This window comes from Pholis gunnellus, assembly GCF_910591455.1.
Source record: "Pholis gunnellus genome assembly, chromosome: 11".
In the NCBI taxonomy this organism is placed as follows: Eukaryota; Metazoa; Chordata; class Actinopteri; order Perciformes; family Pholidae; genus Pholis; species Pholis gunnellus.
This window is the reverse complement of record NC_136538.1, coordinates 1,905,476-1,927,511: the sequence shown is the minus strand read 5'-3', so window position 1 is coordinate 1,927,511 and position 22,036 is coordinate 1,905,476. Positions and strand designations below refer to the sequence as shown.

The window sequence follows — 22,036 nt, the reverse complement described above, 5'->3', positions numbered from 1 at the left end:
CATCTACTGAGCATCACTAATATTGGTGAGAAGAGGAGCCACAGAGAGCAGTAATATAAGCTTCCACCAGTCAAAATTCTATGACCAACATATGACCTTCAACTATAATTCCTTAAATGTAACCTTCACTGTGTCTCTTACGGTGTTCTCCAGAACATGGTCATCACTGTCAGAAGACTCTTCTAAGCTGCTGCCGTCATCACTGTGAACACACAGATTTGTAAGGTCATAAATTTGCACATTTAAAAAGAGAGTACATTAGAAGGACAGACTGGTTAGAGCCCTGAGGTGAAAGACAGTCTTCAAAACCAGGCAGTAAGCAGGGAGTGTCCTTTACCCAGTGTCATTGTGGCTGTGCTTGGCTCTCTTAGCCAAGTGTTTGCTCTCTTGATCATTCAGCCCGGAGTCCTTCATGGTTGCATCATACACTAGGAGAGAGGATGGAGAAGAAAAAAAATCAGAACTCACAGATCCTATTCCAAGAGATTTTGATCATGAACACTGGAAGTTTAATACGGCATCAATCTACTTTTGCCTCTTTTACCTTTCTCTACTTGAATCCTGAAAGCTGTCTTGTTTCTCCTGCCATACTCCATTCTAAAGATGCAATATAAACCAAACACATCATCACTTTTATTTAGCATACATACACATACACTGTGTCCAGTTTAGTTAAGACAAATGCAGTCATATCCAACAGCCTGCAATAACCCCCACCGTTATGGAGGTGCAAATGTTCAGTTTTTGTCCAAACCCTTTGAGGTGTTGATTCAACTGTATGCTCATTTTTAGGGTTGTAGTTTGTGCTGCTGTTGAACTTTATTGTATTCTACTGACAGGTGTTTCACCTCACACATATCAATAAAGGTAGAGTAAGTGAATGTAAGTAAGTAAGAAAAAGTACTTCTATACATGTGATTATATACTTTGATAAACCAGTGCTCAACATTAACTTTTAAAAGTGGTTGCCATGTTGCCAATCAGGCATCAGCTTTTGGTTACCAAAACTGAAACTAGGGTTGTATATTTAGATTAATTAAGATAAAATGCAGTTTTACATCAGCTCAGACAATGCGACATAAAATAAATAAAAATGTATTACAGTAATAAAACAAAACATTTTGTAGTTTGTTTTATCTGATACGTAACTGAATTGTAATATTAAAGTGTTGTCATGTTCTTCACAGATGCCACAAAAATGGTCACTGGTTGCTTGTTCATCAGTTCTCTCCCTTTCAAAATTTGGTTTTCTGGATCTTTGTGCTGATTCTTACCACAGATCCATTGGCCCTTCAGCATTGAAGTCTTGGATTGTGGGTCTCCCAAGTAACATAAACATCAGCTTGTCCATCATCTCTACTTTCAGCTGAATTCCATCTCACATACATCTGAAGAGATTGGGGTGCACATTTTGCTGTTCCTATTTCATATATGTGTATACACACATTTTTTACATGTTAAAAGTGGTTGCCACTGATGGCAACCAAAGGCCAAGACTTGGTTGCACATTTCTCAAAATGCTTGCCAATGGTAACCTGGCAACCCTTCTTCTTTTTCGTGTTTATGACTGGAGCATATGACAGAACACATTCATCAATATTGGAAAAGGAAGTGTGGAGATCTGATTAAGAGCAATGGACCTTGAGACGATCAGCACCAACAGCCAACCACCCAGCAAGACCTGCCGGACAAAATGCCACCGAAAGCAACTGCTCAAGGGAGAAGAGCCGAGATGGAAGCTAAGCTAACCCAGCTAGAAGGCTACTCCACTACCCAGCCTACTCCTGGCTGTCTGATGTATGAAAATAAGGTAGAGGAAATAAGACTTCAGGCAAACCCAGCAACAGGTTGTCGGTGATTAAACACAGGACAAAAGATGTTCTACAGGAAGGCACTACTGTTTTGTTTGTTTTTTTGTCTTGTGTTTCTTCTTGCGCATCCCTGTGTTGCATAATGACAATACATGATCCTTGAATCCTTAAATGATGCACTTGCCTGTACAGTTTTTGGAGTTCCATGGCCATAGCTGAAAGGTCCACATATTCACTGGTGCAGGTCGACATATACTGAAACCAGAATTCAACATCAAACAGGGTCAGGTTCAACATCAGATATTTAGACCCAATCTCTGAAAAAGCATTATGCACTTCATGCAAGAACAAGAGGGATATTAGATTTACATGACATTACTGCTTTTGTCTCCCTCATATCCTCTGATGGCTGGCAGTTACCATATCGTTCCATGAAGACATTTATCCTCGCCTCCTGTTTATTTACTCTTTGACATAAATACTATACACATTTAATCTATTATTGCTATTATTACTTTGCTTGGTGAGTGAGTATTGAAAAGGTAAGATTGCCAAATGGCATAATTTGTATGTCTTGATTTAGCATTATTTTCTTGTGTATGATGTGCTCTAAAAATGGATGATTTGGTGTGTAAATGGTAAATAGACTATTATTTATATAGTGCCTTTTTAGTCTTCCGACCACTCAAAGCACTTTACACTACATGTCGTTCACCAATTCACACATGGGTACATCCCAAGTCTTTTAATTGCATCCCTGTTTCCCTCACTTGCATGTTTTCCGCTGATCACAGCTGGATCAGTCAGCTTTAACAGATGGAGTTTGTATCTGCACACATGATCAGTGTACTTTTACTAATAAAGACACAGTAATCATCACTGTCAGAGTAGAGGTGTGTTCTTTTATGTAGCCGGTTACCCGTTTAACAAACTGCATTTCGTATACCATTCTGTTTATAAGTGCAGGATCGATTTCTACCGGCAGAATGAGTTTGTCTTATTTATTAATTAATTGCATCTGTATGTTTTGAAATGTTATGTCATTATTAAATAACCCAGAATATGATTATGGTTTCTCTTGAATACTGGAATAAATGTATGAGGCTCAATGTTTTAGGGGAAATTAATATGACATAACTCATCAAACCCGACACTCAGGAACGATCAGCCTCACGTGACTGAATGGAAATGATGATATAAAAAGTTTTTCTTCTCTCCAGCTCTCTCTAACTTTAATTGTATCCATAATAAAAGTTAAGAAAATATCAGATCAAGAAAAGACAAATCTTTCTAATAAATGAAGAAAGTTGTTTGTGGCGCTTTTGTTGTTCAGACCTACAATAAATCTGTGATCTGTCTTCACTCTGGTATTAAACTCCAGTGATGTTGAGAACAATCAGATCAGTCCGATCAGCTGCTCCAATTACATAACTTATGAAAAGTGAAACACTTTCTGGAAGCCTGTTCTTGTGCATCCTCGCTCAGGGCTCCTCAGAGATCCCTGCTCGCTCCTCAGAGCAGAAATTAGAGCTTTGGGACGGCTGCCAATATGGCGGCACAGAACAACTTCCGGTTCAAGCAAGGAAATTACAAATAAGAGACTTGGGATGAACCCATATACTGATGGCAGGGGTTACCATGCAAGGAGTCATCTGCCCATCAGGATTCAAACTAAGGCTTCGAATAGTAAATGCCCGCTCCCAACTGAGCCATGGCCGTGTGAGTGTGTAAGATATGATGCAGTACAGTGAAAGGGAAAGAGCTTATCTGTTTATACTGAACTGTGAAATGACACAATCTTTTTGGCTCATTTGTGAAATCAATACATCTGAACTCATTACATACATCCAAAGGAGAATGAGAACAAGGATTTGTACCTGCTCCACTCTCTGTCTGAGCCGACTGTCCAGACAGCCACCACTTCTGTTCTTCATTCCTGTGCTTATGTGATCCTGCAGCAGGATAGACTAAAATCTGAAATATAGCACAGCATGTATTATACACTCTTTTTTGGGAGCAATGACATTGGCAATACAAAACAACCAATCAGGAAAGGCGAAGGGTTTTATTGGCATAACCAACTCACTGACCAAATATTCTTAACTCAAGGTACACTTATCAACTGTTTCAAAGTCTTCAACAGAATCTCATTGTGCGTGTGTAAAAAAGTAAGTCAATGAATCGCTGTGGTCAATGAGCTGTTTGTTACACATCTACGTGATGTTACAGTGCATTCACATGTGATAGATTCAAAGAGGCTGGCTGGATCTTGCTTCTGACTCACACGGAAAACTGATGTGTTTTCGTATTAAATTAGTACACCGAGATGGAAATTCCTTCAGGCCGTGATTCCTATTTTGTATTGTTTAGAATAGGTTTGTTCAATTTATAAGTAGCCTCACTGTCTCTAGAATAGCTGGGAAGATAATGATATGGTGTAATGGTTGCAACCCAGGTCGTTGACAGACCCCATACTTATAGAGACAACAAACTGTGTCTTTGTATAGGAAGAGGTAAAGTCAGGATTCCAGGAAACTTCTTGGAGAGATTGATAGACTATAGAACTGTCCCATGTAGAATCGTGAATATTTGAGCAGGTCCTAAATTCTGTAAAAAGGTAAATATTACCTGCAGTCACCACGTTCTATTCTCCTTGGCCAAACTTCAATAACTATTTCAGCTGAGCCTCCTTTTTATCACAAGTCGACCATTTCAGTTATTCATCACATACACCACTTACATTCTTCTCATTCTAGCAGTCAATATGAACAGCTCGCAGAAGATTTCCACTCGCAGCAGGGACAAATGTACACAAATGAATATTAAGCAGGGATAAAGATTATTCATCAATAACCAATTGAATGATTTAACAATAGACATATATTGGTATTAATAGATAAGTCATATAGTCTATAGAAATAAAAAAATACTGCAGCAAGTCCTCACATCTAAGTAGCTTGTTCCCGCTAATATGGGGGACTTTAACGGGAAAATTACTTTTGATCATTTATCATTAGGTATACTGTCATCATTTCTTAATAAATATAGCTTTGATGTTTATCAAACATTCTTTTAAGAAATAACGAACGGAAAACGGCAACATAAAACACCAGTGGCACATTCACCCGCTGTAATGTGGAAGCAGACTGGATTCAACACACAGACGCATTCTCAGTCAAACAACACAAAGTTCTTTACCTCAACAAAAACACCACCACGTCGGTCGGTAAGCGTAACCAATTATTTTGTTGTGATGGTAACTGTTTAACATCTAGCACATGGACGTATTATGGAACGATGGTTTGTCAGCGTGACGATCCCGGAAACGAACATTGTTCTTCTTCGTCTGCTTCCCCCTCTTCTTCTTTTAGTTTAATGACAGATTGCAACCATTGCTTATACAGTGCATACCGCCACCTACTGTACTGGAGTATGTAGTATAAAGTATTATTGTCACTGGATGATTTGTGCAGGTTTGCAGCCACGATAAGTCAATCAGTCAACATAAAATTAAGACATAACAATAAAAATCAGGCAGTACAAGATCTTGATAAAAATACATTCCAACCAGTGACAGATTTATGGTTTACGATAAGTGAAATATCCAGTACAATGTTAATTTAATGGATTTCAACAGACCAATGACAACAAAGGATGCTTCAAATCTCTTTGTCCTTTCTGCAGGCACCTTAAAACACTGACTCAAACTAAATTGAATATACTACTCAACTGCTCTCCAACCTCTAAAACACCCTGGCACTGATGTTATCAGGGCCTAGGTTCTTCCTTATAATGTTCTGTTGAACAATCCTCCTAACACTCAACACTTTGTTTTATATGGTCAACATTTGTATAAAAATAATTATTGCCAAATCCTAAATAAACTTTTTCTTATCTTCATTCAAGAGGTAGAGGAGGTCATCTTTCAATCAGAAGATCAGGGGTTCTACCCCCTTTAATGGCACCTTGCATAATGACCCCTATACCTATAAATTGGTGAATGACATGTAATGTAAAAAGTGGCTCCATCATAAATGCTCCGATGACTAGAAAGGCGATAAACACATACAAGTCTATTTACCATTTACCATAGTTACCAAGCTTGAACGGAACATACTTATGTTGGAAGTGCTACATTTTCAGTCTCAGCTAACGTTAGCTTGATGCACAGTTCATTTTAGCTCTGTAATGCTCCGCTATGTGGGTGCCGTGGTATATAATGGTATTGATTATCAGTGGTATTTCTGTTGACTATTGCAGTAACATGCTGTTGCGGTCATTAACCACATACAATGGTTTGAGTTGCATTGACTGGCGCAACTCAAGGATTCAAGGATCATTTATTGTCATTATGCAACACAGGGATGCACAACAAAATGCAGTTGTAGACCAATTGCAACACAAGAGAATCATGACAAATAAAACTAAACAGTAGTGCATTGTCCTGCTTCATGAGCACACAGAAGCAGCCTGAGAATAATGCAAGCATTCAGTTTGAGCAGAAGCAGAGCAAATCCAAGCGCAAGCAGGGGTCCTGGAGCAGCCATAGATGTTGGGGGTTACAGTTGAAGATGGATATTATTTTAAAGTAGTCCAATGAGTCTTCAGACAGTTCCTGTTCAAAAGACAAAAGGGTGAAGTTGTTCAGGTGAGGTATTGACATTGATGCTCTCAATGGCTCGTGCACAAAGTATAATTAATTTGCCATTGGTCATATTGTATAATGAACAATGTCAGTTTAGGAGTATTGCCTAATCTCATTGGTCTACTTATGTTAATATAAATGTATTCTGCTATGTGTGAGTTTGTTGTCCGTTAGCCGATGCTGCCTAAACACAGATAATGCTTTGTCTGTGTTATTGTCACATTGAATGAACACGTGCAATGCAATTCAGTGCATCAAAACATCAGCGTTTACAAACGTTTTGCTCCAGCGATCAATTTATGAGAGCTAAATTAAAGAAACAAACAACAATGAACATAATATACAACTGTCATAAAGTCATGTTTCTGCCACTTTCCAACAATTAAACATGAATAAACTGCCAGGCACAAACACTGAATTGTTTGTATGTTGTCACAGCTCTGCCCCTTCTCTCCTGTCACTTTATCTCTCACTCACCTATCAGTTCATTCGGTGCACCTGTTAGTTACCCACCTCATCAGCTCTATCACTCTCACCTGCTCACTCTGCTGCACTTACTATTTAGACCACAGTTACACACACACACTTTGCCAGATCATTGCCATGTCAACCCACCCGTTTGGCTCGTCCTGTTCCCGGTTTCCCAGTCTGCATGCCCTGCCGGATTTCCTCTCTCGTCTCGTCCTTGGATTCCCTGCTGTGTTGTAAGATTCCTATCGTGTTCTTGACTTATTAAAACCTGTTTCACACTGCATCTGGTTATGTCTGCATTTGAGTCCTCCACCACACCCCGTAAAAATATGTAATGATTTATTATATTATCAATTTATTTAATAAATAAAAACAACTTCTTAAACTATTTGGGTGACTGTTTCAGGCTGTAGTGTTGACACTCATGTGTGCAGTGTCTCTGCATTACCTACACTGAATAAATCAAATGTCATTTAACAAGGAAGCTTCAATAATAATGATTAGTACTTGATAATAGACAACAAAAGAGTCTGAAATTGAGTTTTTAGATGGGAAGGAGCTGATTGACTCGCCTGAAATCTATGATGCCAAAGGGCAGCAAACACGGGTAGAAAACCTCTGTAATTTGTTAAAAGTTAAGCATTTTGGAGATTAAACTTATGTTTTATGTTATTACTATTGTTAGTAAGTATTGTAATACAGACCAGGACCCTCCACGTCATTAGCATACAGACACATAAATAAATGTAGAAATAAATATATGTATTTCTTTATGTTCTGTTTAATTATCAACTTGTATTTATTTATCTATACATTAATTTATTTATTTCAGCATTTATTTATACTTTTATTTATTTATTTCAGCATTTATTTCAGCTTTTAATGATTATTTTATTCATTTATTTCTGTATTCAAACATGTATTTAAGCATTTATTTATTTATACATTTATTTATAATTAATTCATATGCTGTCCTCCATAGGATGGGCTATCGAACAACAAACTCACACGTAGACCAATGAGATTAGGTTATGCCCCTAAACTGACATTGTTCATTATACAACGTGAACAATGGCAAATTAATTATACTTCGTGCACGGACCCTCAATCTCGTTTTTACCCAATTTCTTTATTAGTAGCCTATCTTCTAATTTATTTGTATCCAACACAAAAGAAGCTAATCTATTTTAATTGTAGTTTACGGTTTCGTTCTGATGTAAAAAGCTTTATTTATTCTTGTTTTGTTTTTTATGTTATTGTATTTGTAAACTCAGGTTTACTTTAAATTGTGAATAAATACCTGTTTAAGAAAAAAAAGAAAACGTTTATACTATTTGCACATACGCCATGAGAGAAAAGCTGCTCTCACTTTCACTTCCTCGTAAGGTTATTTTAGGGTAATTACTTCCTCATTTTATGTTCTAGAACTGTCTAAACGGCGTGGCAGTCATGAAGGACGGTTACAGAACAGAAGAACAGGCGGCGGTTTCCCGACAGGAGGTTTATGAAGATTATGTGAACTATTACACTCAGCCATGTCCAGAGGTTCGGCCGTGCTGCGATCCCTCGTTGCTGAAGAAGGCGGCTCAGTATCTGCTGAGGGAGCCAGAACCCAGAGAGACTTTCACCGTGTTCCCATTCTACCAGGCTGTAAGGCAGGATATATCACAGGGCACATACGGAAGGAAATATCTGAACGCTTTTATTAAAGCGACCGAACTGCTGGAAACTATCTGCGTCAATCTATTCGTTCAACCCTGGAAGAAAGAGATCAAGACACTTAAGGTGGCTTTCTTCTTTTTCTTTCTTTCGTTTGTTTGTCTTCAGCCACTGCCTTTCAGGTGCTTGAATTACCCCGTATCTAGGGGTACCCCGTATCTAGGGGTAATTCAAAGTTAATTGAGGAATACTCAACATGTAAGCATTGTATCGGATTAAATAATGAAGTTACTTAATTTTGACACATTTTCAGTGTGTACACAAACTGAATACAAACTCAAACCTGCCTTAAATGAGTGCTTCGTATTGAATTGGGACACAGCTAGTGTCTCCATGGCATGAGTTGTACACCAGAGAGCATTGACAATTATGAAATTATTTTTTAACTATAAAATGTCCCACTCTCTACATATCTTGGTCACAAATCTTTAATGACCACATTTTAACGATCCTTAATAAACTACTGTTTCTTTATTTAATAATAAATAGATAAATAATATAAATGTATTTATTTTTCTCGTGTGTCTCTTTCAGACGTTTACAGGTCCATTTATTTACTGTCTCCTGCCAGTTCTCAGCAGTTCTACCATTCAGTCAGTCCTGGGCTCTATTGGCTACCTGCCCCATACTGATACTCCACAAAGGTAGGGATTAAGGAAAATAAGAACCAGAACAAGAGTGAAAATAAATGCTTTAGACATCAAGCAATAAGGTAGCTATAGTGTCTCCCTGCCAGGAGAAACATACACCATACATACATCCACTTGTAAACAGTGAATTAGGCCTGCACTTTAGTCAGGTGAGTTAGACTTAAGATGTCTTGGCAAAGCATGTCAAGCACCTAAGATATAATACGTCAAATGTACATATGTTCTCTTTTACATTTTTGTGAGAAATTCAATTAAATTGAAATGGTCTTGACTGGCATGGGAAACATATGTTTATGTTGCCAAAGCAAGTGTGGTATAAATACAAAAAAATGTATCTACAATAAGTAAAGATCTTCGGGAGCAGTGGTTTCCAACCCCGGGGTCAGGGGGGGGGGCAAACATCACAAGGCGTACGCCAGGATTTAGTCGCCAGAGGTTGTCAAAATTAGATTTGCACATATAAAACTTGAATTATAATAACACACTTACTGGATCATTTATACAAAAGTCTGTATATAAATACATTTTCCTCACTCATAGGCTACTTCGTAGGCCACATTCTGCTAGTCGTATTTCTTCGCAGTTACAGATAACGATCAGGCTACACTATTATATTAGTATACTATTCAGTGAATTAGGTTCCAGTGGTGGCTTCGTATGATTGTCTCTGACTCCTGTGATCCAAACATTAGCACTAACTCCAGAATGCTGTACAGTAAAAGTAAATATAAATTGTCAACTATTGTTTCACATCGGTAATGAAACCCTCCTCTACAACCATTTCAGCCCCAAACCATGTGTTTTGTTTTTCCCCTTTCCTCGGTGGACATTGAACTCACCACCTCATTGTGTCCACTTTTTTCTTCCCCATAGTTGACAAGTAATTCAAGTGTTCATTGCACCTCAGCTACATCCCTCTTTAGCATAAGCAGTTTCCTGTGATTTATAGCCTTGTTTAATTTGTCCTTCCCCAAATGTTGTAGCTTTTCTAATTTCTCAATGTTGTAAGTCATTGTGATAACCCTTGTGTTTCATCAATATTGCTCCCTTCATTAGACACAGTCATGGCAGCAGACTTGCCCATGATTCACCGTCCATATTATCCGTTTATCCTACCTTTTTAAAACCTAGCCCTATTTTTAGGCCTCTGCTCAAAAATGTCATACCCATACCAAAAAGACTGTAGTTATGTAACTACAAGGCCTATTTTAATAATTGTGATGTTCTAATAACAGAAACACTTGTGAGATTTGATCAGATGTGTAAATATCAGTGTATATGTTACTGGTTAATACTAAATGAAGATGGCACACAGCTCAAATTGAAAATGTTCTGGTTTGCCTGAAAAAAGCACTTTTATTGATATATTGTTCTTGAAATGAGGCCCTGGCTAGTCTAACAACTCTCCCAAATCATAGCACATGTCAGTAGTCTCAAAAAAAAATATGGCTTTGATAAAGTGAAGCAGGCCAAAGTTATAGAGGTTTTAGTACGGACAGGTCACACGAGGTCAAGCCAAATTCTCATTTTGGAACCAGCTGTTGCTACTGTTCTATTCTAATTGTATATACTATATAACTATATATTTCACTTGTTTTATCACTAATAGTGTTCAATCTATCCCAATACAGCAGTTTGGCATTATTTTGAGAGCCAGAATCCTCTCTAAGGCTGTAAACCATGGATGATTCTCGTCTGAGCTCCAGTCTTCACGTGTGTATTGGAAGCTCAGCAAGCCTATGATTGGTCAATTTTAGAAAATGACACCTCTTTAGACGTGTCAGAGTCTCAGCAATGTGGAAGTAGAAGCCGGGTGTTGATTGACTGAGTCTTGAGCCAGTAAAAATCGAAAAAACGCCTTGCACCCCTGTGCGTAAAATTCCATTCGCCAAAAGTCTGACCCCCTCCCCCCGGGGTCCCACAAGTTAGGTTGACCCCCCTTTCTCCAGGAAACAAATGACAAAGACACAGGACATCCGTAGCAGCAGTGTTTAGCTGGCAAACGGGGAATTATGCGGGTCTTTTCGTAATTCAACTAAAGGTGAGGTGCTGGCTGTGATTTCTTTTTTCGGTAAAGCGGTTGTTCTGGCATTTGTTTGCTCACAGCTCTGTACTGGTTTTACGGAGAGAAATTCTGAAGATATCTCTGGATTCTGTGTCGAATTCTCATGCTTTCTGGTATATTGCTCGGCCATGTAGCCGTTAGCTTTTTTGTTCGTAGCTTTCTCAGGAGTGGTAGTTTGCAGAGTCATGGCAACAAATACGTGATATTGTGGTACATCTTCTAGTTGCTTATATTAGTTGTGTATAATTGTGTTTCGAGTGTGTCAAAAATGACTTACATGGTAGTGATGCCCAGATGTTGCTGTTTACTCTGTTATATAGCATGTGTGTAGCATTCTTTATATTTGTTTCTGAAAAGTGCATTCTACGACACTCTCTTCGCTAAACTGTCTCGCTGGAGGACCAAATGGTCCTCGGTCGGTAGCAGAGCAGCAATAAACGCTAGTCTAAAGCCAAAGTCATGATTGATTGGAAATGTAATGTAATGTAAATGTTTTATTTAGCAACCAATGCATTGAAATTACATTTGCAATGTTGTGTGCATACAATTTCAAATGGCCATTATTTAAGAGCTGGCCCAAGACATAAGCAAATTTGGTGGCTGCTTAGGGCCAGTGGCAACCAGCTGGCCCCCAGGGGCGCCTTAAATATCCCTCGAGAGCGTGACACAGACAGGTGGCCCTATACGCTCACTAAGCAAGTTATGTTGGCCCCCTCAAATTACGTTAGGACCCTGCATCCCCCTTCTGTCAAAGCGGGTGTCAATGTTGAGAACTTCAATCAGAGAATGTAGTGGAAAGGAAAAAAACACAGGAGTTGCGGGATCAGCATTCAGATACACTTGTGTTCTCTCCTCTCTACATTTGATGTCAGCAAATAACAGTCATGTTAAATCGCGGTGCTAGCTTGCAGTGCATCTCTCTCTAGTTTGTTTGTCTTGCTAACCGATTTGGACAGTGCATCTCTCGGTTGGCCTTTGTCTTTCTTGCTCGCCAGTCTACAGGGCAGTGTTCTTGAAATACTATTCAATATTTCAATAGTTTGATTATTTGATTAACACCACTGGGCAACGGTGGTTATTAACAGGAGCTCGAAAAAGATAGACGCATTGCGAGTAAACATGCGTTCATATGCGCATTCACAAAATGAAACTCCAGCAATAGAAAATATATGTACGTAATGGCATGATGGCCCTCCTTAAAGGTGCACATCATTTTAAAACAAGACAAGGATTATCTAGTCTTTCAATCCAGATTACAACTCTGGATTAATGCAAAATGGAAAGCAATGGATTGAGAGCTAACACGTTGATTAGCTGCGGGGCGATATGGATAAATGCACATCTCTCATGAAAAATAACAAGTAGCGTATTCAGCCAAGCCATAGTATAAATCGTCCAATGTATAAAAGGGAATCTGTGGGAACCAGTTTGAATGGGCCTGATGCAGCTGATACAATTCAAAATAGTATTTATTTATAATGTACAGGTTCTATGCTTACATTTGTCAGCAGGGGAGATTCTGGATGATCAGACAGTACAAGCATAGCCTACGTTGATCCACATTCAGTAATTTCTTATTAATTGTTAATGCTAATACTCACTCATCTCAAGACTCTTTAGAAAATATTATTTTCGATGAATAATAAATTGTACCTCATACTGTTCTGTATAGCTCTATGTATTCTTAGACTGGCAGAGGGAGCAAACAGTTGAAGAGGAGGGAGGAATGTAGTGGGAGCACTGGGGTGTCAGGTGGGACTGTGAGACAACAGCAAATGTTTTATATGGCTCACGGGTCAGGTAGGAGGGCCCCTTTGCAGAATTCGGCTTATTCAGCCCTGACTGGGAGACATGGAACAAGGGGGGATTTCTCATTTGTGAGGGAAGCTTGAGTCTGACAACAGATGGATTTCAAAATGTCCAATGTAACGGGGCATGAGTTTCTTTGATTGTTTTTGTAACGTGAGAAATTAAGTTGAGGAGGTTGAAACTGTGGCTAAGTAGAGAGCAGGGCCGTCTTTCAATCAGAGGATCGGTGGTTTGATCCCCGGCTCAGGCTCCACTAGTCGCATGTCGATGTGTCCTTGAGCAAGACACTTAACCCTCAAAAATTGCTACATGCCTACGGTATGATAGAATCTGAAATCGCTTTAGATAAAAGCTAAATGTATGTAATGTGGAAAACCCGTAGCACATTTAAATGGTGAAATACCTATTGCAGTGTTTGACAGGGAGTTGTGTGTGTACTCAATCCAAGGGAGGGAAGAGCTCTAGGAATAGGGATTCTTGGAGTCCACAAAATGGAGAACCGCCCCTTAGTCCTTGTTTGCCCGCTCTTTCTGACCACCTAATCTGTGGATGATAACCGAAAGAAAGACTGATTGTGGCCCCAGGGCTTGACAGAAGAAAGGGGTGGGGGTGTCAATGTCTGAGGGTATCCCATGTAACCAGAAACATGGTTAACGGCCAAATCAGCAGTCTCAGAGGCTATAAGGAGTTAAGGGAGAGCAACAAAATGCACAGATCGGGCATTTTGTAAAGAAATCGTGCTGCTGGTCCCTTGGTGGCTTGGAAACCAGGAAGTTTGTGCCCACTGGAGCCTGCATCAGGCTGCAGGTTTCTGGAGCCGGGATGGTTGTTAAGTAAGAAAGATAAATGGCCAAAAAACAGAGCCCAGCAAGCCTGCCGGGAGTTGAGGCGCTTAGCAGACTGAATGTAGGTTGTTGTGATCAGTCCACACGAAGAATGGCTGCTCAGCCTCCTCCAGTCAGTGCCGCCATTCTTCCAGAGCGAGCTTCACAGCTAACAACTCCCAATTCCCTGCATCATAATTGATTTCGGCTTGGGTTAATTAGTTGGAGGACAAGGCTCATGAATGCAATTTTTGGTCTGAGGCAGAAGACTGGGACATGACTGAACCACAGAACTGGACAAATTCACTTCACAGAGGGTTCACGGTCGATGAGAGATGAGCAGGGTGAGGGGGTCCAGCCACTGGTCTCGGAGATCGATAGCACAGTTTTATGGATAGTGGGGAACAGCGCGGGGAGAGGAGGGCCCGACCCAGCTGCATGGGTTCCTCATCCAGGGAAAGAGAAGTGTTGGGAGGAGAGTAAATACTACTGTGCAAATAGAAGCTGGTACTGGGGGCTGAGAGAGGGAGCCAAAGGCAGTTTGGACTGGCTGAAAGCTGGCGCTTTCCCTGCAGTGTTCACACAGGTGGTTATTGAGCCGGATGGGTGGAAAAATAAGACAGTTCGATCATCCCTATCCACTAACTCTTCTGTAACCTGGTCGCTTAATCCCTTTGAAAATATATTTTCAAAGGGATTAAGCGACCCCTGCTAAGCCTCCTCATTCCACCCTGACTCTGCTGTTACAGTTCTAAAATCTACCGAAAATGCAGCTGTTTGAGTGAGAGGCGCCGCCTAGCCCCCCCCCGCAATGGATGTGGGTCTCTATGGAATAAACTTACTTTTTTCAGTGTGGCTTTGTGGCACAAAGGCTGTGCCAAAGCAGACTGACTATAATCCTGCGGGCTTAATCATCTTTCAAAAGTTTGCTGCGCTTCTCGTCGCGCAGCGTTGCCAACACCTGCGCAAGAAATGCATCAAAACGTGCGGCCTTATCGGGAATCGTGTGCTATGACTTTTCTCAGAGATTCGCCCAGACGTTTTCCCAAAGATCGCCAAAAAACGGAGCAAAATCGCACAGTTTCGCCATGAAGATAGCAACAAAAAAAACAACTTAACTTTGGACCCATATTGACTAGCCATACAGTAACATAGAAACATTTTGGGTCTGTTTCAGATTTTATAATGGGTGTGTATTGCACGGCTCGTTAAGTGCTAAAGTGATGACATCATGGTCAGAGTGGAGCAGAGCATGAAAAGTATTCTGTGATTTTTACAAATAAATTGCTCTTAGTCACACAATCTTTACTCTTTATACACAATTTTGGACCCAAAAGCTTGGAATTGTTGTGCTGATCGCAGTCAAGTGTCTGTGTAAACGGACTTACACATTTGGCTCAAAGAGCAGTTAAGCGACATGAACTCCAACCAACTGCTCCATTAGACTCCATGTTAAATCTGACCACTCATTTCTCAAAGAAAGCAGAGGGTACCAGTTTTGTATATTGCTCTGGAGCTCACATTTTTAACACCACATGGTTTTGGTATAAAGGGCAGATGTTTGACATGTAGTTTTTTTGAAAATCCCTGTTTACTCTAATCACATGACTTGGAGGTATTCAATTGCTTCAGTCACATTATCATTCTGTCTCCTCTCCCCCTCTCTCATCCACCCAGCCCCACCCTTTCAAAATAAAAGCTCCACAGAGTGAATTCTAACTGGAATGCTTGTGATGAAGCCTGTCATTTAATAACATCTGTGTATGTGTGTCAAACACTATGATTGTCTCCTCTCCCCCTCTCACCACCCCAGTCCCACCCTTTCAAAATAAAAGCCCCACGGAGTAACTGTATCTGAACATGAAGCTCAGAATGAGGTTCATGTTAAGTACAAGTCTTTCCATCACAAATACAGAAATTTAATTTCCAAAGGTATATATCTTAAATACAAAAATCATTTCCAAAGGTATGTGTCTCAAACAAAGGTATATATCTCCAAAGGCTTCTCAAACAAAGATGTATATACAGAAATGACGGGAGTGATTTGTGGACTGTCCATCACGAATACAAGATTCAATCCATGAGTATGAATCAAAAATGCAGAAAAGAGAGAAGCGATATCTCAATTGAACCTCAATGACACTACCGGTAATATTGGCGTGTATATACAGTATATTGCGATGTCTTCGGGCAGTAGAAGCCACACTGTCAAAATTTCTTGCGAAATTTTCTAGTTCTAATTTTGTAATTCAATTAAATTCAATTCAATTTATTTTGTATAGCCCAAAATCACAAAATTTGCCTAAAGGCTTTACAATCTGTACACATATGACATCTTCTGTCCTGGGACCCTCACAGGACAAACTCCCCCAAAAAAAACTTTTAACAGGGAAAAAATAGGAAGAAACCTTAGGGGGCGCAACAAAGGAGTGATCCCTCTATCAGGATGGACAAAGGTGCAATAGATGTCATGTGTACAGAATGAACAACATAACAGAGTTACAACACATTCAATGCATATTAATATTATTACAGTAATATGCAGAATAATGATGGAAAAATTACAACTACTAATAATAACAGCCTACTCTGAAATGTGGTAAGTGTGTCTGTCCCCCAGACTGAAACTGAAAGCTGGTTTCACAGAAGAAGAGCTTGATAGCTGAAGGTTCTGGCTCCCATCTTACTTTTTGAGGCTCTAGGAACCACAAGTAACCCCTATATGCTTGTCAATGTTTTCAATCACATTTGATCTTAAATGTACACATCACATTTGGAAACTGGGGGGTTTGGGGTTGTACCAACTAAATCATGTTGGATTCAGGCAAGGTTCTGTCATTTGTGAAGTAGCATTTGGTCCGCTCTTCTCATCCATCACCTTTTGTCTTGTTCTCTTTAGTTGTCCTCTAAACTGTTTGTATTTCAGTGAATACAGACTCAGTGAGGATGCTAACCCAGACAGGGCCATGCTACTGGGCTTCGAACTGCTGCTGGCCAGGGTGGAATGTGACCACCTCCTGAAGATCTTGGAGAAGGATCAGCTGGGACCACAGGTAAGATCACAAATCGTCCAACCATGTTAAATATTTGCATTTTAATGACATAAGTTAAGTTTTAGAAAAGGAATGCAATTAAAAAAAAAACACTTAGATCACACATTTGGGGATATATAAACACACACATTGTCAGTGTATCTCAGTAGCATGGAAAATAAACATACTGATAGTGATACTGAGTATCTAATATGTTCTACTGTTTTATTGTATATATTGTGCATTTTTCATACTTCATATTTTTACTCTGTTACTTCGTTTGCTGAAGTATATCTTTGCTGCTGTAACAAACAAATTTCCCCCTGGGGATGAATAAAGTATCTATCTATCTACCAGTCCTCCACCCAACACCTTTATGTAAATGAATGGCAGCCATAGGATAGGGTTTACAGTAGATCAGTGTCATTTCATGGCTTTCATGTGCTGTAACCTTACACCACAGGAATTTCTGGAGGTTCTCCAGAGGAGAATGGGGTCTACAAAACTGGATGAACCTACAGAGAAGAAGACAATAATAGGACAAAAGGAAGAGGAGAACAAGAAGATGGAAGAGGTATATATAAAAGAGGAAGGTTGACTGTGTTGAGAATGCAGTGATGGGCCGTGCATTTTATACCTGGGCCTTCAGTGCTGTCCAATACAGTTGAACCACCTCCTAATAACCTCATTATGACACCACAGCTACGGGTTATTATTTCTTTCTAGGGGTGTAACAATACACGTATTCATATTAAATCGTTTGGTACGAGGCTTACGAACCGAACAATACATTTGAATAATACTATTGTATTTGGAAAATGCAGAAGCTTAAATTGTGGGAAATATAATGTTTTCGGTGGACTACGCAGCGCTCAACCTGGCAACATGCTGTCTGACACTCCCACCCCGGAACCACAAATTTGTACTCTGGTGAGGCGTGTCTGTTCTGGGAGGCACACTATGCTAAACTAGCTTAGCAGGAAAACAACAGCAGCACGCACACTACAAACTCGCCCCGCAGCGTTTAGCTGTTCCCTACTGATTCAAACAGGGCTAAAGCAATCGCCACATAATCCCCATTTCTCCAGACCATAATTTTTGCTTTGTAAAACAAAACAAATCCCCAAACAGAAAATTAAATGTCCGGACCCTAAACCATGAGGGAATGCTTCGTCATTAACGGACAAATCATAGAGTCAAAATCAATGAAATTAACACAATGACAAGAACAAACTCACAAGAACCAGTCACATATATTTATATGACGAGGCATTTAAATATTATTTACATCAGAGGAAACAATATTAACCATATCATAAAAATGACACCATAGACAAATTAACACAGTAGAAACGCTACTGCCTTTCTTTGGTAACAAAGAGTTTAATACCGCGGTTGTACAGAACATCGGTGCGGTTCAGTTCCAGCCAGAGGTCCTCCTGTGTAGTTGTTCGTTCAGTTGTAGATCCACTCGGGTCTCAGCAAAAGTTTTCAAAAGCACCGTAGCTTGTAAGTGTCCTGTCGTGCTATGGTGTCGTGTTGCTGCCTTGGTTAGCCACCTCAGGTTAGCGTAGCGTAGCTCCAAACACCAAGATTCTCAGTTGCAAATGAAATGCATTCCCAGCCATAAAATGTGCAACGCTTCTCCGGCGCTGTTAGCCAGAAATAGCGTTCGTACAAATCCTTTTCCATGCTGGGTCAGGGCTGCTAGCTGTGGGGTTCGCCGACCCTTTCTTACGATGTCCATTTTTTCCTGAAATGTCCTTCTCCAGAAAGGCGCCACTAACTCCGCCACCAAATCCGTTTCTCCTCCTCCTTTGAGTGTTAAAAATACAAAGCTAGGTAAAAAAAAGAAAAGAATCTACACCAAGCAAAATGCTAAAAATGTCATGTCAATGTCATAACGTCTTACATATCTTTCAACTTGAACTCTTACTGCTAATATTAACTTCTGCTAGCTAGCTTCAGCATCACAACAGTCACGCTAGCCCACATGGTTTCTTCTCACGTATACACAGTCAGGTAAACACACACACACACACATACAGATGCGCGATGGCACTCAGTAAGACAGACAACTTGGATTTTCTGTCAGACTTTCATACCATTTTGTATGAACAAGTGATATAAAACTAGATAAACTTAGGTAAATTATTGCACTACTGTTAAAAAATAGCCTTTTTTTTTTCGGCATATTTGAGTATTTATTTTTCTTCCTGTCACCGCCCCCATAACTTTGTTTGGATGGGAACTGTTGGGGCCGTGTTCTGTCCCATCCTTGGTGGCTCGAGCTGGGGCTAAGTGGAGAGCAGGGCCGTCCTTCAACCAGATGGTCGGCGGTTCGATTCCTGGCTCTGGTAGTCGCATGTCGATGTGTCCTTGAGCAAGACACTTAACCCCAAATTGCTCCCATAGCTGTGCCTACGGTGTATGTGATAGAATCTGAATTGTAAGTCGCTTTGGATAAAAGCGTCTGCTAAATGACTGTTATGTTATGTTATGTAGAGCTCAATTTGGGTCACTCTGACTGTTCCATTTTGAGCGGGCGACATGGGGAAGGAAGTATGAGTTACCAGTAACTAAAGGTAAAGGGTCTGGGAGTGTCCCAAAGCTGGACCACTCCGTCAAAAAAAGAACAACCACCAAACACAAATTGCCTTAAAAAAAACGTTTCATGTCAATAACTACAAAATGAAGCAATAAAATGGTTGACCCAGCAGGACTGATCCTGCTGACCCATTCTGGAGCTCCCTGAAGGTGCCCCGATTTTATGCACCTTACTTTATATTATCATCATTACTATTGCTGTTGTTATTGTTATAGTGTATAATAATATGCGTATGATTATTGATATTACATCATTTATGATATTTGCTCTTTTATTTATTTACCAATTCATTTTTTTCATTTTGCATGCTTTTACAAAGCTATATTCACTGTTCCTGTCAACCTCTTGTTGTTCTGTTATTGTGTTTTGTCTAGCAATAAATAAAAAATAAAGAATGAGCATGCAAGTATAATGCATGTCAGCATACATCATCAACGCACATGACCCAGCCCGACATGACAGACTGAAGAACCAGGATAACAAACATAACCGGCCTTAACAAACCAACTGCACCCTGTACTGAACTCAGCTTTGTTTATTTCGTCAGGTACCTCTGTATTTGGACACCAGGCTTGCAGTGAAACCTCAGCCCAAGCCTCAATGCTGCCATGTCATTGGCTTAGACCAGTCCATTATGGAGATGCAGAAGACCTACCCTGACCTTGCCTTCAGGGGCCGTCCTCTGCTACGGGACAAACATCAACGAGCAAACAGCAGCAGTAAAGACGTTCACACTATTAGCACCAATGATAACAGTGGTGACAGTAAAGCTGCTGAGGTTCCCAAAATAGAGTGTATTAAAGGCACCAAAGTCTCTGCTACAACTATACGCAGCAAAAATTATAGTGATGAAGTTTTTGGTGACGATTGCAGAGGCAGTGGTTGTAATGACATGAACAGTGGTGGGCCTGCCGCAGGAGACACCAATAGCAGCCACAACACTGTTGGAAGCAGAGATGATGGTGAGCTCAGGGGTCCTCAGGCCATTTCTCTGTACACCACACTGAGAGCTGCATCCAAAGCAGAGCAGAGCCTGAAACATGGAGAGGCTCAGCCCACAGCAGAGCTTCCTGCCTGGACACAGCAGCAGACGGTAGCAGGTAACACACTCACACATCTAAAGTACTAAATTTCAGGTAACATATGTACACAATTTCAAATATATTGTGCACTGAATACCAGAAAAAGCTGTAGCTCAAATTTCTATCCCATGAATGAGGAGTCTAAAATCCTCCTATCACAGGATACATAATCTCATAATAATGTAACAGTTTATGGATAAAACAAGAGAGAACCAGATCTATTCAAAGGATAGCTACCACAGTATAAACTGTATGGCAAAATGTCAGTCTATTATCATTGCCCCGCCCTAATTATGTTGAAATATTACAGACTCTCTTTTCTAAGAAGAAGAGTCTCCCTCTATGCACTTACGTTTCATTTGTTGATTATTTTTGCCTTGGAAAACTAAGGTTTTGTTACTTGCTGTACTGTCACCTGCAGTATAAATATGAAACTCTGATTTTTACAGACCTACAAAATAAGAGACCGGACAACCCAAAGCTTCCCTCTCTGAGCTCCACGGACGAGGTGCAGTGGCTAAGGGAGCTCGCAGAGAGCATGTGCCAGTTCCATGTGCAAGAGACCAAAAAGGAAGTGAAGAGAAAAGAAGAAAACAAGAGGGAAGAGGGAAACACAAATAAAGAGAGGTGTCAGACAGAGAGAGAGGCAAACACAGAGGGAGAGGCAGAGGAGGAGAACCTCGGTAAGTCAGCGAGTAGATCCTCTCAGTTTGATCCTGCAATGATGGAAGAGCAGAAGCAGCACACTGTGTGTCACCACTCAACACTGGCCGCCAGTACAGCAGATTGCCAGAGCTGTAAAGGAGGAGACAATACAGAACAGCAGGAAGTAGAGGATACTGTGAGAGCAGAAACAGGCAGAGATGAGGAGCAGCTGACAAAAAGCTTTGTTATAGTCGAGCATCACAAGAAATAACATGCTCTCAAGGCTAGTTTACATGTACTGTATATGGAAATTATCAATAACAAAACTACTGAGCAAGCCAAGACCAATACAAGCTGTTATCAGTCTGTAAACCAAGATTTAACAGTGCACTAAACGAGTCGTTTTAATTATTTAACACTCATCCTTGTTGGCTTTACTTATGGCTGTAAACAGATTGTAGTTTTCTGAAGTACAGAAACTAAAAACTGTTAGTTACAGTGAAGGAACATCATGAGTTGACAGCAGGGAAGTGGGTAATGCTGCAGAGGTATTTGTTATCATTGGAGTCCACTGTTAATAGGATATAAGGTAATTATAATATAAGATAATTGGAACTCACCCCAGTCACTGCTCCTCATAAGGGACAAAACTAACAATTGTTTACCGCCACAAGT

At 40.1% G+C, this 22,036-nt stretch overlaps 2 protein-coding genes across 3 annotated transcripts in view; one reads left to right on the top strand and one right to left on the bottom strand.

Annotated features, from left to right (window-relative positions):
• nvl (nuclear VCP like) overlaps positions 1 to 5,148 on the bottom strand; it is a 42,482-nt gene extending 37,334 nt beyond the window's left edge. For both annotated transcript variants that reach the window (XM_079169288.1, XM_079169289.1), the window contains exons 1-6: positions 5,010 to 5,148; positions 3,689 to 3,785; positions 1,996 to 2,066; positions 545 to 597; positions 338 to 428; positions 142 to 202 (exon numbers count right to left, since the gene is read on the bottom strand). In XM_079169288.1, the coding sequence (XP_079025414.1) occupies positions 142 to 202; positions 338 to 428; positions 545 to 597; positions 1,996 to 2,066; positions 3,689 to 3,745 (333 nt within the window). In that variant the 5' untranslated portion in view covers positions 3,746 to 3,785; positions 5,010 to 5,148. The remainder of the gene's footprint in view (positions 1 to 141; positions 203 to 337; positions 429 to 544; positions 598 to 1,995; positions 2,067 to 3,688; positions 3,786 to 5,009) is intronic.
• A 3,222-nt stretch (positions 5,149 to 8,370) lies between these two features.
• Positions 8,371 to 21,812, top strand: LOC306703104 (uncharacterized protein). The gene is made up of 6 exons (XM_079168943.1): positions 8,371 to 8,712; positions 9,181 to 9,290; positions 16,921 to 17,047; positions 17,490 to 17,600; positions 20,182 to 20,734; positions 21,166 to 21,812. Exons 1-6 carry the CDS (start codon positions 8,377 to 8,379, stop codon positions 21,630 to 21,632), a joined length of 1,704 nt encoding a protein of 567 aa, XP_079025069.1. The 5' UTR covers positions 8,371 to 8,376; the 3' UTR covers positions 21,633 to 21,812.
• Positions 21,813 to 22,036: the final 224 nt, after the last annotated feature.

What these genes read in the sequence shown, in the direction of transcription:
- LOC306703104 (XM_079168943.1), top strand. Translation starts at nt 8,377, where the DNA reads ATGAAGGACGGTTACAGAACAGAAGAACAGGCGGCGGTTTCCCGACAG. An exon ending in CATACTGATACTCCACAAAG is followed by an intron (nt 9,291 to 16,920) that starts GTAGGGATTAAG and finishes TTTGTATTTCAG; the next exon opens with TGAATACAGACTCAGTGAGG. An exon ending in ACAGCAGCAGACGGTAGCAG is followed by an intron (nt 20,735 to 21,165) that starts GTAACACACTCA and finishes TGATTTTTACAG; the next exon opens with ACCTACAAAATAAGAGACCG.